A 15207-nucleotide genomic window follows, 5' to 3' on the forward strand; every position below is an offset into this window, starting at 1 on the left:
TCCCTTGGCTGCCAGTCATAAGTCACTTCATTGGCAAACACAGTGTGTGCTTTCAGAGTATGAAACATGATGACTTTTGCCCATGAACTGGACTATTGCAGCAGAAATGTGTGCTGAGAGAGTCTGTAATGCTCAGCATGACCTGGCAATGGGCACTTGCAGCTCAGAAAGGCAACTGGATCCTGGGCTGCATCAAGAGAAGTGGATGGGACAGGGAACGGGACTGGAAAAATCCATACAGCCTTTCTCCTTCCTTCACCCTTCACCTAACTCAGCAGTGAAATGGACTCGTGATGTTTCAGAAAGAGGATCCTAGATGACAAAGGACAGAATAAAGGGAAGTATTCTTCACTTGCAGTCTGGTCCCAGGAGGGTGGGGGTCTCTTGGGGAAAGGAAGACAGACCTGCAGTTCTGGGAGAATGGGAGAAGTTGGGCGGATAGTGGTGTTTGGGATGACTTTCATCAGCTGCAACGGTGAGTAAATGCTTCAATGTATAAGAACAAAAATCAGAGTACTAAGAGGCTAGGGGAAATCTTTTGAATTATAGCATCTTTTTTTTTTTAATTGACAATTGCAGAAAGTCTTTAGCTTATTGCATTAATCACAGAGCCTGAGAGTTCATGAAAGTCTCCTTTGGCATCAGATATAACAAGGTGCTTTCAAGAGTGCAGCAAATGGGGCAGTATCAAGCAAGTCAGCTTCCCTGCCCCAAGGCAACAGGGAGAGAAAAGAACAGAATATAGTTTTTTGAGACCCTTGGCAAGGACCAACTCTGGTGTGTCAGCTCTCAAAACAGTCTTGGTGAAGCTGGAATATGCATTCTACTAGAATTTAATAACGCATCCTCATTGTTCTGTTAGCATGGCCCTGGGAAGAAGAGGAGCTGTAATTGTGAGACCAGGTGCTGGCACATTTGATTCCCCTTGGTCTCTCCTACCTAGTGACTCTCTCGTTGCATCAGGAAAGCTGAGACTGGAACCTTGGCTTCAGTTCCTATGCCCCTTACTGAATATACCCTTTCTCAGGGCATGTATGTCAACGGCAGCAGCAGAGGAAAGTTTTGGGAAACAGGAGGAAAGTGCTCTTACAAGTTGTATACAGAAGCACAGGGTTGCTCCTGACATTTAGAAAAATTGGTTGAAATATATTCCCCATTTCATCATAAAAAAACAGCTTTGCACATTTCTGGGACCTGCCTCTCAAGCAACTTCTTGTGAGTTAAAGCTGCTGAATATAACCAGTGTTTTTCTGGGGAGGGGAAAGGGGACAAGAATAAGGGGTATGGGGAGAGGTGAGCCAAGCCAAATTAAATTCAGGTGATTTGCTACTTACAAGACGCACTTCCCAGAGGAGCTGTGGGATCCATGGGCAGACAGCTGGAGAAACTGGGAGAATGTGTGGAGAAAATCTGCCCACTCTTCTCCTGTGCCTACCTGAATGCTTGGCAGAGTACTGATCTGGGTCAGGTCTGAAGTTTTCCAAGGCTAAAGCAAAAGGATTGGCTTTGGTCCACCATTCCTATTCCAGGTCCAGTACCGTAGGGAATGTCCCTAAATGCTCCTGCCCACAAGGAGCCTCTCTGTACTGAGAAAGAATTAAGAACTGGCAAGTGCCTAGAGAAAGACACAATAAAAATAGACATGAGGTCAAGGCAGCTGTTCACTTCCCCATGCTTGATGATGTGGGCTGCCTTAGTGGCTGTGGCCTACACAGCACATCTGAGACCTGGCCGCATGCTGGCATCTACTGCCTGATGAGTCCCATCTATCTAGAGGACGTTTCCCTCTTCTAGTGCATTCTGATTTCTTCCCTTCCACTGCTGTTCCCTGCAGCCCTCCTGGATCTGTCTGGTGTCCACCAGGTCACGGGCACATGGATGGGATCCATCACTGTACCGTGTACCTATGTGCCTTCAGAAGGTTTCACACAGCAAACGCTTAGCTGGAGTGTGGAGCGGGATTCTAGCACCTCTACCATCTTCCGGAGGGATGATTCTGGTGACCACATCTTGCTGTCTAAATTCCGAGGCCGAGTCAGCATCCCAAAGCAGAGCCCAGGGAATGCCTCACTCCTCATTGAGAACCTTGAAATGCCTGACAGTGGACACTACACCTGTCAAGTCATCTGGAGGTCTACAGATAACAGCTTGATAACAAGAGAGGTGACCACTACTGTTAAAGTTGTCAAAGGTAAATCCAGCAACAAAGCCCTGCTCTTGAGCAGCCAGCTTAAACCAAACGAAGATAGAGGCACCAGTGTTTGTGGGAATAGTCTTTCACACCATGCTGTTTGGCTCATCTAGATTGGGGGTAAAGGCATCTGCCTCCCTTGCTGTGTTGGTTAACCTTGGAGGTTACACACGTGGAGGTGTACAAATGAATTGGGGAAGGGGACCACTTAGTGTACAGCCCAAGCTGGATCTATTGATGGGCCAGTTGAACCCATGATGTTTGAGATAACGTCCAGGTCTGGGTCTGTGCAAGCAGCCAATGCCTCTGTGGCTCTTGTAGCAAGTGGGTGTTGTGTGAGACAAGTCTGCCTTCTCCCCTTCCCGAGCATCCTCAGTGTGTGCTAGAAATAACAGCATTTCTGCCAGGGGGCCACCCACCCCAGAGAGCAGGACTTTGTGATAGGGTGGCAGCACAGTGGTGTAACCTGGATTAACACACAGGTGACTTGAACTCACGCTGTGCAGGGAGGTGATGTGAGAGCCGAGCTGCTTCCTCCTGGGAAGGCACTGACAGCAAGAGTGAGAACTGCTGTGGCAGGGAACCATCCCCACCACAGCCAGGGCTCTGTGACCTGGGCCCCTCTGCTTTGTCTTCCAGTGGCAGCCACCAAGCCCATCATCAGAGCCGGACAGCTGGGGCTGACGGTCCCGGCCGGAGCCAGCACCAGCCTGACCTGCGAGGCCAGCGGGTCCCCTCCCATCAGCTACCGCTGGTTCCGCAGCGTCCCGGCGGGGAAAGCCGTGTTCCTGAGCAGCGGGGCTGAGCTGGCGTGGCACAGCCTGCGGCCCTCTGACAGCGGGACGTACTTCTGCGAGGCAGAGAACAGGGCTGGGGCCGGAGCCGTGCAGCGCAGCGATGCTGTGCAGCTGACGGTGACAGGTGAGTGCCCACAACCGCAGCTCGGAAGAGAACATCCTTCTGCAGTGCAAAGGAACAGCATCCTACTTCTCTGCCCTCAGAGAAAGAAGGAAGTGCCAAATGCCTTCAGCACTCTGACACACTCCTCCCCGCTGGCTCCAGTCGGTGTCCTCCTTTATTTCCTGTATTCAGTTTCCTCCTCTTTGAGGAACTGCTCTTTTCTGAGGCAAAAGAGAGTTGCTACTTCAAACATTTATTTATTTATTCCTCTGCGGGTTTTTTGAAGTTCTCCCTGGCTCTGTAATGCTGCCCACTGCAGTTCAGCAAGTTTAGACAAGGAGTCGTGGCTTTATTTTGAGAACAAGGAACAAGTGAGTGGTAATGCAGTGGGGGAACAAACCAAACTGGCCTTTGCTCCCCGTGACCAGCTGCGTGTCTCAGGGAGACGCACTGCACTTCACACGCACCAGGCTCTGACACCTCCAGGCTCTGCAGGATGATGTGTGACAGGTTGGACTCAATGGCCTCAGAGCCCTTTTTCAATCTAAATGGTTCCATGATGGGTGTCTGGTGGAAAACTTGCAGCTCTCCTTGGCTGGTTACTTGGTCAGCAAAGCTGTGAAGTCCCTGATGGCAGAGCCAAGCACAGGTACCACACAGTGGCCTGTGAAAGAGGCAGAGCCTGCTGAGCTCCCAGGGCACGGAGCTTTGGCTGAAGCCCTGTGGTGTTTTTCGCAGCAGTCACACGCTGCAGGGAACAGCCCGGGAACAGGGGGCAGTGCTGCAGACGCTGGCTAACGCTGCTGGCACAGCATCCCCCCTCCTGTCAGCCGGGTGGGGGCTGCTTCCTCCTGTGCCTATCCCACCTGTGGAGAATTCTGTATCACACCAGCATCACCAACATGGTCAAACCCCTGTGTGAGCCTCTTCCTCCCCCTTACCTTGCAGATCTGCCCACAACAACAGTGGCCTTGCAGAGGAATGTGGCAACCACGGGGGGACACCACTCAACCACAGGTCGGGGTGAGAGCAGTGACATGGAGCTCACAGTGACAGGTGAGTGCCCAGGCCAGAGTTAGTCATCTCTGTTGCAGGAGAAGACCAAAGCAGGGAGTTTGCTCTTCCACAGCAATATCAGACACCTATACTGTATATCAATTACGTCTTGATAGTTACCCAGAGAGGCAACACCAGAGGCTGGCACCCTCCCTGCTTGAGAGTGTGCCTGATGATGGGAGGGGGCCAGAAAATGTCCTCTATATCCCTTTGGGACCAGAACTGTTGAGGTTGCAATGCTTCAGTGGGAGGTTGCCTGGGGCAAGAGACCTGGCACAGGGCTCCACACGTCAGAGAGTTTATGGTGCAGCTATTGATTGCAAAGCCCCCCAGACCAGCCAGGGAGTCACCATGGGAGAGAGGGAGTGAAAGAGTCCTCTGGAAATCTAGGCAAGTGCCAGCAGGACAAAGCCAAAGCATTCCCAGGCCATGCTGTAGCCAGGCATGATGCACCATATCAGCCAGGGCTGCCAGGAACCTGTGGGGTGATGGTCAGGGATGGGGACAGGAGTGTCAAATGCTGCCCCAGGCCTGCTGGCAAGACACACACAGGATAATAGGTGAGTCTAGCACTGGCAGAGCAGACCCCATTTTCCCGATGCCTAGGGCAGCTCCCAGTGGGGCTGCAATGCATCCACCATTCTCCACTGACAGATCTGGTCCCCACGATGCTGGTCTCCAGGATGGATACTGCTCCAGTGACGCCTTTTACAGATACAAATGAGTAGAGTGTCATGCTGGAAAACACCAGATTTGCCCTGGCAAGGGCAGGGTGGCAAACACCATCCCAGACCAGCTCCACATCTGGCTGCTGTGCTTGTGGCAGATACGGCTGCAGGGAACAAACCCTGGCATGCCAAATACCAGGCATTATCCAGGCAGGACTGCGCTCCTGGCTCCCGCCCACACGCCTGGTGGTGGGAGCTTTTGCAGCCTGAAGCTTGCTGTTTGCTTCCACGCAGGGATGCCCCATCCCTGGAAGCATTCAAGGCCAGGTTGGACGGGGCTTGGAGCAACCTGGTTGGTGGAAGGTGTCCCTGGCCATGGCAGGGCGTGGAACGAGATGGGCTTTAAGATCCCTTCCAAATTGAACCCCCAAGTGGCCTCGGCCCCGCCTTCGGTTAGGATTTAAAGGCCGTCCAAAGCAGCGGGCGACTGCCGGCTCCCGGCCGTGCGGCGGGGCCACCCCCCGTGTCCCCCGGCCGCAGTGACAGCGCTGTCCCCCCGCAGGTTCCCCGCGGGTCGCACCGTCCCCGCTGCTGTACGGACCGGCGGCCGCGCTGGGCGGCGCCGCGCTGGGCGCGCTGCTGGCGCTGGGGCTGGGCTGCTGGCGGCGGCGGCGGAGGAAGGAGGGTGAGCAGCCTCAAATCCAGCCGGGGGCGGGCGGTGGGGGCAGCCCCGGGAGGAGGGGACGGGGCGGGCGTGCGGGCGGTGGAGGGCGCGGTCCGAGGTGGCGGGCGGGCGGGACAGTCCCATCCCCATCACCCCCATCCCCAGTTGATTCCTTCCAGGGAGAGGCCGGTGGGAGGGTTATTCCCTAAACGTGGGAACACCCGGGAGCTGGGTTTTGTTCTGTGACTCATAAAACAAGTCGATGCACATCTTAGATTCTTTTTTTTTTTTTTTTTTTCTTTTCAGAACCTCTCTATGAAGTTGCTTTGTGAGTGGAATTTTCTACTTGGGACATTAACACTGAGGACACTGTACTGATGTCTGCTCCTAAAAAGCCTCCTTGCTCAGTGAAAAGCAAAGGTTTATTTGCCTTGCAGAGGAAGGATCTGAACACCTTGACAGTTTAGTTAGCAACATGAGGACTTAACACATGGTCACAAGAGATAGCCAGACTGTTCTTTAATATGGTAGAAAAACAGATACTCCGGGTCCTTTGCTGTGCCTGGCACATGCCATGGGAAAGCTCTTCTCTGTGGGAAATTCTCACCATTATTTAACAAAGCCAAGGACAGAAATTCTCAGCTCTTCCTTTAAGTTCCCTCTACAGATGCCTTTCTCTATAAGAAACATGTCTTAGTGCTTGCCCAAGTATTACTTTGCACAGTTCCTGTTCACATATGATTATACAAACACATCTTCTGCCTTGTCCTCATCTCAATCTTCAACACCTTCATACTGCTTTTCAACTCAGAGACACACCATAGCCATCTGTAGCCATTTTTCCCAGTTATTCCCAGTATTTACTTTCCAAAGGCTAGACTGTCTTCTGGTAACTTTAGAGTATAACATGATAATGCCATGAGAGTTTATAGTACCAGTATTAACTGTTCAGTGCTTCTTTTTGTGTGTGTAATTATTTTAACGTCACTTTCTAGTGTCTTTCAGAGCCTCCCAGGCCCTCACTAGAATAACATGAATTTTGCTGCTTCACAGATTATGTGGTAGATCTTGTCTCTGACTAGGATGTAAATGAAGTGCCATCTGCTTTGGTTGTCCCTCTGACTCATGTCTCTCTTGTCCCAGCCGCAGCACTGCAGAGGTCGCCCTGCTGCACACGGAGGTGGAAGTCCCTGTTAAGTGTCTACACGAAGAAACGTGCTCTAACACTGAAAAGACCACCATGAAAGACAGGAAAGGTCCTGAGTATGAGAACCTTGTGACTGCAATGGAATCACAATATGAAAGAGAAGGAATTTAGTTGAGTACTGGCTTTTCCGCATGAGCAGCTATGCAGGGCTGCAGGTACTGAAGAGTGAACTTAACAGAAGGAAACTCTTCCTCCTGTTGTCCCTCTGCTCTGCTCTCACTGCTTGCTTTAACCTAGAGGAACTGCATAAACTTTTGGTCTTTGGCAGACCAGGCCCTGCCTGTGGGACCAGAAACCCCCAGCCAACTGTTTGTCTACACACTTCTAATGAGCAAGTCGTTTCTGAGCAACCTGAAGGACCAAGGTCAGGAAGAGAGGATCTGAAGGAGTGGGAACATGACATTCTTTAGCCTGTGAAAAAATCCAGGATTGACATACTGGGTGCAATGCTGGCACTCAGTAACACTGGCAAGCAGTACTCGCCAGTGTGTGTTCCTGTTAAGACATCCCAGGCTGCAAGGAACCAGGACTGTGCTGGAAATGGAGATCCTCTGGCTTATGCAGCTCAGAAAATACTGGTTGTACATCCTGCCTGTCCTTGAGTCTTTCTTTTTTTGTTACAGCATGGTAAAGGGACCACAGAGGGGAGGTTAATGTCCCAGGGATGTTGTTTTTGCTATCAGACTGCAGCTCAGTGCTCAGGAGAGAGAGGGGATGAGTCTCTGAACTGTCACACACTGGTTTTCTCCTGGAAAACCAGAACTGATTGAAGGAAATGCTGGCATTTAATTTTTACATTATGGGGGCCAGAGGCATAATAAAATAGAGAGAAATCTGAGGCATTTGGATAATGATTAAGTAACTTCTCTGAATACAACAGGCTGACACCAATTTACTCTGTGGGACGTAAGTCAGTCTGTATGATTACTAATGCTGACCTATCATGCAACATGGATGCTGTTCCTGCCTTCAGCTGCAGTGCATTCCCTACAGTATGCTGTCGCTCAGCAGCCTGATTTGCCTCGTCATTGTTAATCATTTGTATCTTGTCTGTACTGGAGTGCTGCAGTCAGCTCTGTCCTCCCTATCTGTCCTTCCAGCCAGCATCCCTTTGTCCTGCAGGCTTGGCAGGGAGGAGGAATGCCTCCTGGCTTTAGCAAACCAAATTTGTAAGAAGAGTTACTGGCTTTTATTAAATCAGTGGGTGCAGCAAGGAAAGCATGGGGAAGCAGCTGAGCTCAAGTCACACACACCCTCCCTGCTTGGCCCTGACTTCACCCACAAGGCTTGTCTCTGCTGCCGTGGGTCATCGCTTCTCAGGTCAGCAGCCCAACAGCAGGGTCACATTGCTATTTGTGGCCTGAGCACTGTGTAGAGCCACACTTTTACTGCTCTGAATTTCAATGATGCTTCTTCTGCAGTACATGAGGTGGGCAAGATCAGAGAAAAAAATCTCCTGCCTATATTGTGAGGGCTTCGCAAACACAGTGACAGCCATGCAGGCAAGGCTGTGCTGGGTGTCAGGCTGTGCTCCAGGGAGGCAGACAGGGTCCAGTCTGTCCCTGTGGGACCCATGGCAGCCAGCCCTGAAGACCCCATGCTGCAGAGCTGCTGGCATCAGCAGTTCCAGCGTGGTGCGGAACAAAGGAGTTGAGGGGAATGGGGAGCTGCAGCCACACTCAGGCAGGGCAGTAGCATATGGTGCAAGTTCAATACTGTGTGGGAAGGGAACTGAAAATTTCTCAGCTTCCCCATCCTTACCTCAGCAGATCTAGGCCCAAAACACATGACATGGCACTCCCCTTTCCCCCCCAAATGTCATCCTCATTAATTTTCAATTAGCTTGGTGTTTTGTGCAAGTTTTCCTGCTGTTACAAGCTCTGAGCTCCAGGTTCACTCATTGACTATGTAACACCATGATTTTTCAATCTTGTGATTCCTCCCAGCACTGATCTGCTCTGAGGAGGTCTGGACACCTTCCTCAGGAGACATGAAGCCTGGGAGAAGCTACAGAGGAAGAAGGCAGCAGGAGTTAAGAAAGGGGGAGCAGATGCTCCAGATAGACCAGCCCCCATGAACTCTGTGTTGTCAGTGCCTCTAGTTAGGGCAGCAAAAGGACTTTGGTCACAAGTAGCTGAACAGTGGAAACATAAGAAGCCTGTCTCCAGTGCTGAGGTGTTTTCCCCTGTGCAGCAAGAATGTGATTATTTCTTTATTTTACTTTTGGCATGTTTTCCATGTTTGTAGTAAAACCTGTTGGCAACAACATTTTTCTTCTGGAAAACACAGAAGGTTTTGCTGTGTTGCATCACCATCAAACCAGAAAACTTCTCCTTTCCGTGCACTGGTCACTCAGCCAATGCTCATCTGCTGAGCCCTAGCTCTGCTCCAGAACGGAAGGAAAAGCTCAGCTCCTACCCTGAAAGGACACTGCCTCCCAAAAACACTCTGTGTCAAGTGGCCAGTTCCATGTCATGAGACTCACAGTTCCCCTTGCAGTGCCTGTCCCATGGAGGGGACTTGTTGGCTTTTGTGCCTGCTGGGTTAGTACCATACTTCAAGGAGCAGGGAGGTGGGAGATGAAGTCCCAGAGAAATTTGTCCCACTGTAATTTGGTGCTTGTTCTTGTAAGACAGGAAGGGGTTTACTTTCTTCCCCTTCACCCCAGTCATCTGGAGGGAACTGGGGGCTGAAAGGGAGAGTTATCTAAAAAGCAGAGGGCAAACTACTAAAAGCAAAAATTGAAAATGCATGAGAAAACAAGAATGAAGGGCATAAACGAACACTTCACCAGCTGTGGTGCAAAGGAGGTTGGGTCTGTTGAAACCTCGAGGTTTGAGTGACAGCAGGGCTTGGGGTTGACATGGCTGTATGCTTCATGGAGGATCCACTGTGGACAAAGCAAAGCCTGAAATCATAGACCTGGCTTTCTTTTGAAGCTAACCTCAGTCATAAAGGTCAGGGTGATGTCTGTGAGTCATGAGGAGGTGCTTGAGAGAGACCATGGGAATGTGAGTCGTAAGGAGTAGGGCCATTTCTGGACCACTTCTGGACCATGTGTGTCCAGAAGTGCACAAGCTATTCACAGAAAAAAGCAGAACACAATTTGCTTAGGCAATGATATACATTCATGGGTCCCGGCTTTGTACAAACTCCAACTTCTTCAAAATATTTACTAAGAAATAGTTGCAACAAAAAGGCCAAAAGCTTAGTATTGAAGTTTATTAGTATTCTCAAATATTGCAAAATTTGCTGGTGGTACTGTCCTAAAACTAGTCAGTAGGGTCTTTGGATTTTTTTATTTCTGAGTTTTCCATGTCAAATGCTTTCAGAGAGTTTGATTTGTCAAACTGGGCTGGATGCTGCCCCTGTCATTCCCCTACCCTGACATATCTGAAATGCTACAAGTCAGTTACTGAAAACACTTTGCAATCATTACATCTTCAAGTGGGATGATTTAGAGGGAATTCCTTTAATTAAACAGTAGAATAGGCAACCTTGTTGCAAGTGCTGATTAGGAATAACCATCCAAAGACAAGAAGTCTTCTCCAAACAGCAAGGCTCCCGGGAGGGGCAATGGACTCCATGGCCTAATTGAAAACAGATTGAGCAAACATGCATTTTTCACAGGTTAATGGGCCAGAGGGAAGTTAATCAGCAGCCTCATTAGCTTGTACTCCATATAAAAAAGATTCCTATATGTGCAAAGGAAAGATTCTTAATATGGATAATGCTGACTTTACCCATGATGTTGTGATTATAGTTGCTGGGACTTGTTAACTGAGCTTAATTAACAGCTGGCTAGTTAATGCTGTGTAAGAGAACAGCATTGTATTTGGAAGCAAAGAACAAGGACCCAGGGCAAAATTCCCTGTCTTCACAGTGCAGAGGAGTTGCACCAGCACCACTTTTGCTCAGATTTACTGTTGGGAGGGATACCCTGACAGACACTTCCAAAACTGGGGTGGAAGGGAAACCTGGCAGCACAGGATCAGTCAGGTGTTCTGGAACAATGGTATGGGCTGTTCAATACCTCGGTGGGTTTCTGGAGAGGAGCCGAGCCTGGAGAGGAAGACTCCTGCCAGAGCAGGAGGAAAGGGCTGGACCCTCGGCATGGCGTTGCTCAGCAGTGCCTCACTTGGGGTATTTGACAAACTGACACTCTGCACACTGAGTGTCGGACTCAGCTTGTCAAATACACGCAGTGCCACACTGCAGCTCCCGGCGGTCACAGTGTCCTCGCTGGATGCCAACCTGGGCACACAGAGAGGGAAAAGACGCACAGCAGCTGTTGTTAACTGCAGAGGCTTTTTCCAGTTAGCAAAAAGCATCATTAACCCTTCCCATATTTCCCCCTCCTACATGCTTTTTTGGGTGAGAGAGAACCACACCAGCAGACACTGCCTTCTGCTGAGGAAAATATCCATTATATTAATTCAAAAGTCAGAAAAAGAAGTATAACTCTGCCCCTGGGCATGCACATAGGGGATTACCATTGACTCTGTTGCAGGCTCCTCCATTTGGCAGAATACTATAAAGATTATGATGCTGAAAGAAAACCAAGCTCCACATAGAGAAACAATGAACTTCTTCAGAAGTGAAGTGAAACTTTCTCTTCCGCTGACAAACTAACCCCCTTCTGCTACATTTCTAGCAGACAGAAAAAGCCTTTGCTGCAATATGTGGAGCTTTCCATATGCTGGCATAATCCAGCCTTTAAGGGTGAACATCATATTCCCACACACACACTTCTTGCACAAAGACAAAAGATACTGTTACTCCCTTGTTCTTTTAACAGGAGTGTGCAGGAAATGCAGAAATGCACCTAAAGAAAACTAAATAACAAAACATACACAAGAGAAGATGTTGCACAGTATTACTCTGTTCTGTGTCCTTCTCAGATGCTGACTATTTAGCAATTCGGTTTAAAAACAGATTTGAAATTCTGATACTGTACAGCTCTCCCAGAAAAATCATACTGGCTCTTAATTCACACACCCATTCTGCACAACACTATTTATGTTATTCATACTCTTTCTGGACATGTCCAGATATGGCTGAGTTTTTAGCATGGCGTTTTAGCTTCCTTACCAGTCCACAGATTTTAATTTCACATGACCAGCATCACCAGTTTGTGAGAAAGTAGTAATGCTATTTATAATATATTTATTATTTATAATATATTTATAATATATTTTATGCTATCAATCTAAAATGTTTTAAATTGTATTTTTGAAGGTAGACCATTAAAGACACTAAAGTAGAATTAAATTAAGTATATTATCAGCATCATTCAGAGGGCAGTTCATCAACCATTTGTATCTCTAACTTCTGTGACTATTTTACACAGATGATCATAGGATCCCATCTAATATCACACACAGAAACATACCTGGAAAGGGAGAGGTGAAAGCACAAAATAAAAAACAGTAATGGCAAATACATGTTCTCTGTACCCAGAAGAGAGTGGAGCAAGACTTAAGAGCAAAATAACAGCTACAGCTGTAAAGGTAAAATCAGTTGCTTGACTGAGTCACTACCTAGAGTTTGCAATTCTGGCATTCGCCTGTCTCCACCTTCGCCTTGGGTGCAATGTAGATAGTGACCAGTTCCGTGTTCTGGCTCCTCATTCCAAATGCAGTTCAGCCATGCTGGATAGAAGTACGTGGCAATGGATAAAAGCAGCATGTGCATGTCACGAACATAAGAAAACAGTGTTAATAAGCTGATTTAAGATCAGCCTATTGGAGTACATGTGAACCTGTGATCCCCAAAAGGACTCTAAGCCATACCAAAATGTGGGGAAGCTACTAGAAAAAGACTGAGCAGGCTCTTCCACAGGTGTCAGTGACAAGATTGCCTTCAGCTTCAGTGCTGATGTCTAACAGGGGCAGATCTGGCTTTGGAGGAGGAAGAAGAAAACAAGGCAGCACTGCTTCTGCAATTGCAGCTTAAAATAATCCCCGCCATTGTGGCTTTCTGAGGGGAAAAACAGACCCTTAAAATGTTGCTGTGAGGGATAGATAAGGGGACACAATGGAGATAATTCTATCAGCAGATGGGAATGGAACTTGCAACTCTACCCATAGAGATCATATCTGATGTGAATGGATTTGTCATTGTCAGAGTTTCTGGTTTCAAGCTAAAGTGGGTATTTCCAAGTAAAAGCTCAGTGTTATAAAACTGAGCAATCTACTGAATACTCTGAAGGCAAAACAAGAATTTTTCTTCCTGCATTCTTGAGTCAGTCCCTTACCAAAGTCACAAAAAGTCCCCTCCGGGCTGCACATCATCCCTCAGGTATTTTTACAGGGCTGTCAGACTGTTCTGCAACTGATAATGAAAATAAATGAAAAGTAAAATTATTGGATAAATTTGACTCTAAACCTAATAACAGCATGCATCAAAGTGTGGCTGTGTGGTTTTCACATGCTGAGTAGCAGAGTGCTAGGATGCAGGCTGCAGCCATTTCAAGGCATGCATTTATTATCCAGGATTTTAACTGGAATCAAGGTCATCTCTCTTTTCCACTTGGTGAAACACAAATCACAGCCTGAATTGAAAGTGAGTCCCCACAGATCTGTGGCAACAGGGTCCACTGAACCCCTGGCCAGCTGAAACTTTGGGTTGTGCTTCTCCTAGGAGCTGGAAGCCTTCATCATAACAGAGTAAAACAAGGCTTTGCTCATTGCAGGCTTCCACTGGGTGCTGTTCTGCTCTGTATAGGACCCTCCTATGCCCCCAGCCCTGCAGTGGACACTGCAGGGAGCTTTGCCAGACAAATGCTGGCAGACTCCAAAGCCCCCAGGAAGGGCCTGATAAGCACCCCATTACCTGGAGGTCACCAGCCTCACATGCTCCCACAGCCCCTGCAGTCACCTGATCCCCACAGGCCCCATCCCTGCACACTGGACTCTGTCCCCATGGCTGCTCATTCTCCAGATGCCCAAAGAGGAGAAGAGGGGTGTGCGGTAAACTTTCATCTGCTGTACAGAAACCATTGGGACAGTGAGAAATGAAGAGCACACTTCACATAGCTGGGATAGGGTCTCTCCCTGGTTACACCCTCCTCCATCTCACACCCTCCCTTGTTCGTTGTTCACTGCCCCATCTATGACTAATTTAGATCAAAATCTCCCACTGCCAGCAGCTCAGAGGCAGCATGTGTGTGTGTGAGAGCTGAAGGGGCACACACACATGCACCCTGGTGCCGAGTAGGGCTACATATCACTGCTAATCATAATTCATCCTCATCAAGGAGCCGTGGTCCAGAGCACAGTGCTCCCTGGCTGGGACCAGTGGAATTCCATCCCTGAGCCTGCCCTCCCCAAGCACATGCGGCCAAATGCTACCTCATCCCTGAAAGGAGGCACCAAAAAGCCCCTCCGGCTTAGGCAGACACAGCCCCATCACCAAAGGGAGGCAGCCCAAACCCGAGCAAGATGAAGACCCCCCGAAGCTCGAGGTGTATCACAGCGTGGGAGGACCGCTTTCTTCATTGCCAGGAACATGGACACCCCGCGGGTTTTGGTGTCCCAACACTCGTGGTCCTTTGGGACCTCCGAAGGGAGAAACAGTAGATGAACCCCGAAGGACAGATCCTCCCCTGTCCCCAGCCACCCCTTCCGCGGGCAGGACGGGGACCTGGCACCTACCATAGCTGGGCCATCCTGGCCCGCGGCAGGCACGGCCGGCAGCGCGGGGCCGCAGCGGGGGTCGTGCAGGAGCGCGGTGGGGGAACAGCCCGGGCACACAGCTCGGTTTTGAAGGGGCTGCTCCTCCTTCAAGAGGAAGCTGCGAATGGGGAAGATAAGGCTGAGGTTAGATAACAGGAAATGTCTGGATGTGAGTGACAACACATCCAGGTTGTGAAAGCAGCTCTCCCCATCCTGCCGCGGGGCACGAGGCTCACGAGCGGGGTGAGGGCGAGTACCTCGGCCTCTGCCCAGCGCAGCCACGACGCCTCAGCGGGCCGGGCACGCGGGGCCTGCGGCCGATCCAGCCGCAGGCAGCACACGGAAGGGCACCTGGGAAGCTGTGAGCAGCCACACCGACAGTCCCAAGTCCAGCCGCCTCAGGCCATCCATCTCACAGTGGTCAGGCTCTGCTGCCCTGGCTGCTGAGGAGCCATGCAGAGGGCTGTGAAGGCTCAAACAGCCAGAAGGGCTCTGCTTCAAGACACAGGCTCATGCTTGTACTGTGCACAGACGGGTGGATCTCTTACCCTGAGAGGAATCTGAGTGAGGTGCAGGGAAGCAGGGTTCTGTTCTCAGGGGTGGGCTGATGCTTCAGCCATTGCAGGAGGTTTTGCTCCAAAAGCTCCCCCGGCAAGGCTCACCTCGCTTTTGAATTCACGGCCATGCCTCAGTTCCTCTGTTCCCTCACACTCACGTGAGTAGACAGGTTTTGCTTTCCCAGTTGCAGCACCAGACGAAGGAGCTGGCCCTGCTTCTGTGCTCCTGCCGGTCCCTCCACATACCCTCTGGTGTTTGCTGAGGTCCCCATCCCTTGTCTCTGGAGC

The 15207-nt window shown here is 49.8% G+C and overlaps 1 protein-coding gene and 1 long non-coding RNA gene across 4 annotated transcripts; one reads left to right on the plus strand and one right to left on the minus strand.

The window, feature by feature from the left end:
- Positions 1-177: 177 nt before the first annotated feature.
- Positions 178-7275, plus strand: LOC125333085 (V-set and immunoglobulin domain-containing protein 4-like). 2 transcript variants are annotated; one of them, XM_048318655.1, is made up of 8 exons: positions 178-475; positions 1835-2191; positions 2831-3112; positions 4040-4147; positions 4802-4867; positions 5378-5500; positions 5786-5807; positions 6623-7275. In XM_048318655.1, exons 1-8 carry the CDS (start codon positions 421-423, stop codon positions 6795-6797), a joined length of 1188 nt encoding a protein of 395 aa, XP_048174612.1. In that variant the 5' UTR covers positions 178-420; the 3' UTR covers positions 6798-7275. The 2 variants fall into 2 exon arrangements, with proteins under 2 accessions (XP_048174612.1, XP_048174613.1); XM_048318656.1 differs by lacking the exon at positions 4802-4867 and having other exon boundaries at positions 321-475.
- A 2611-nt stretch (positions 7276-9886) lies between these two features.
- LOC125332972 lies at positions 9887-14427 on the minus strand. Of its 2 annotated transcripts, XR_007206700.1 has the most exons (4): positions 14342-14427; positions 12943-13019; positions 12227-12337; positions 9887-10940 (listed from the first exon to the last, which is right to left on the minus strand). It is a non-coding gene; the product is annotated as an uncharacterized LOC125332972 (long non-coding RNA). The 2 variants fall into 2 exon arrangements; XR_007206701.1 differs by lacking the exon at positions 12227-12337.
- Positions 14428-15207: the final 780 nt, after the last annotated feature.

The sequence above is a fragment of the Corvus hawaiiensis genome, chromosome 14, assembly GCF_020740725.1.
Source record: "Corvus hawaiiensis isolate bCorHaw1 chromosome 14, bCorHaw1.pri.cur, whole genome shotgun sequence".
NCBI classification, from domain to species: Eukaryota; Metazoa; Chordata; class Aves; order Passeriformes; family Corvidae; genus Corvus; species Corvus hawaiiensis.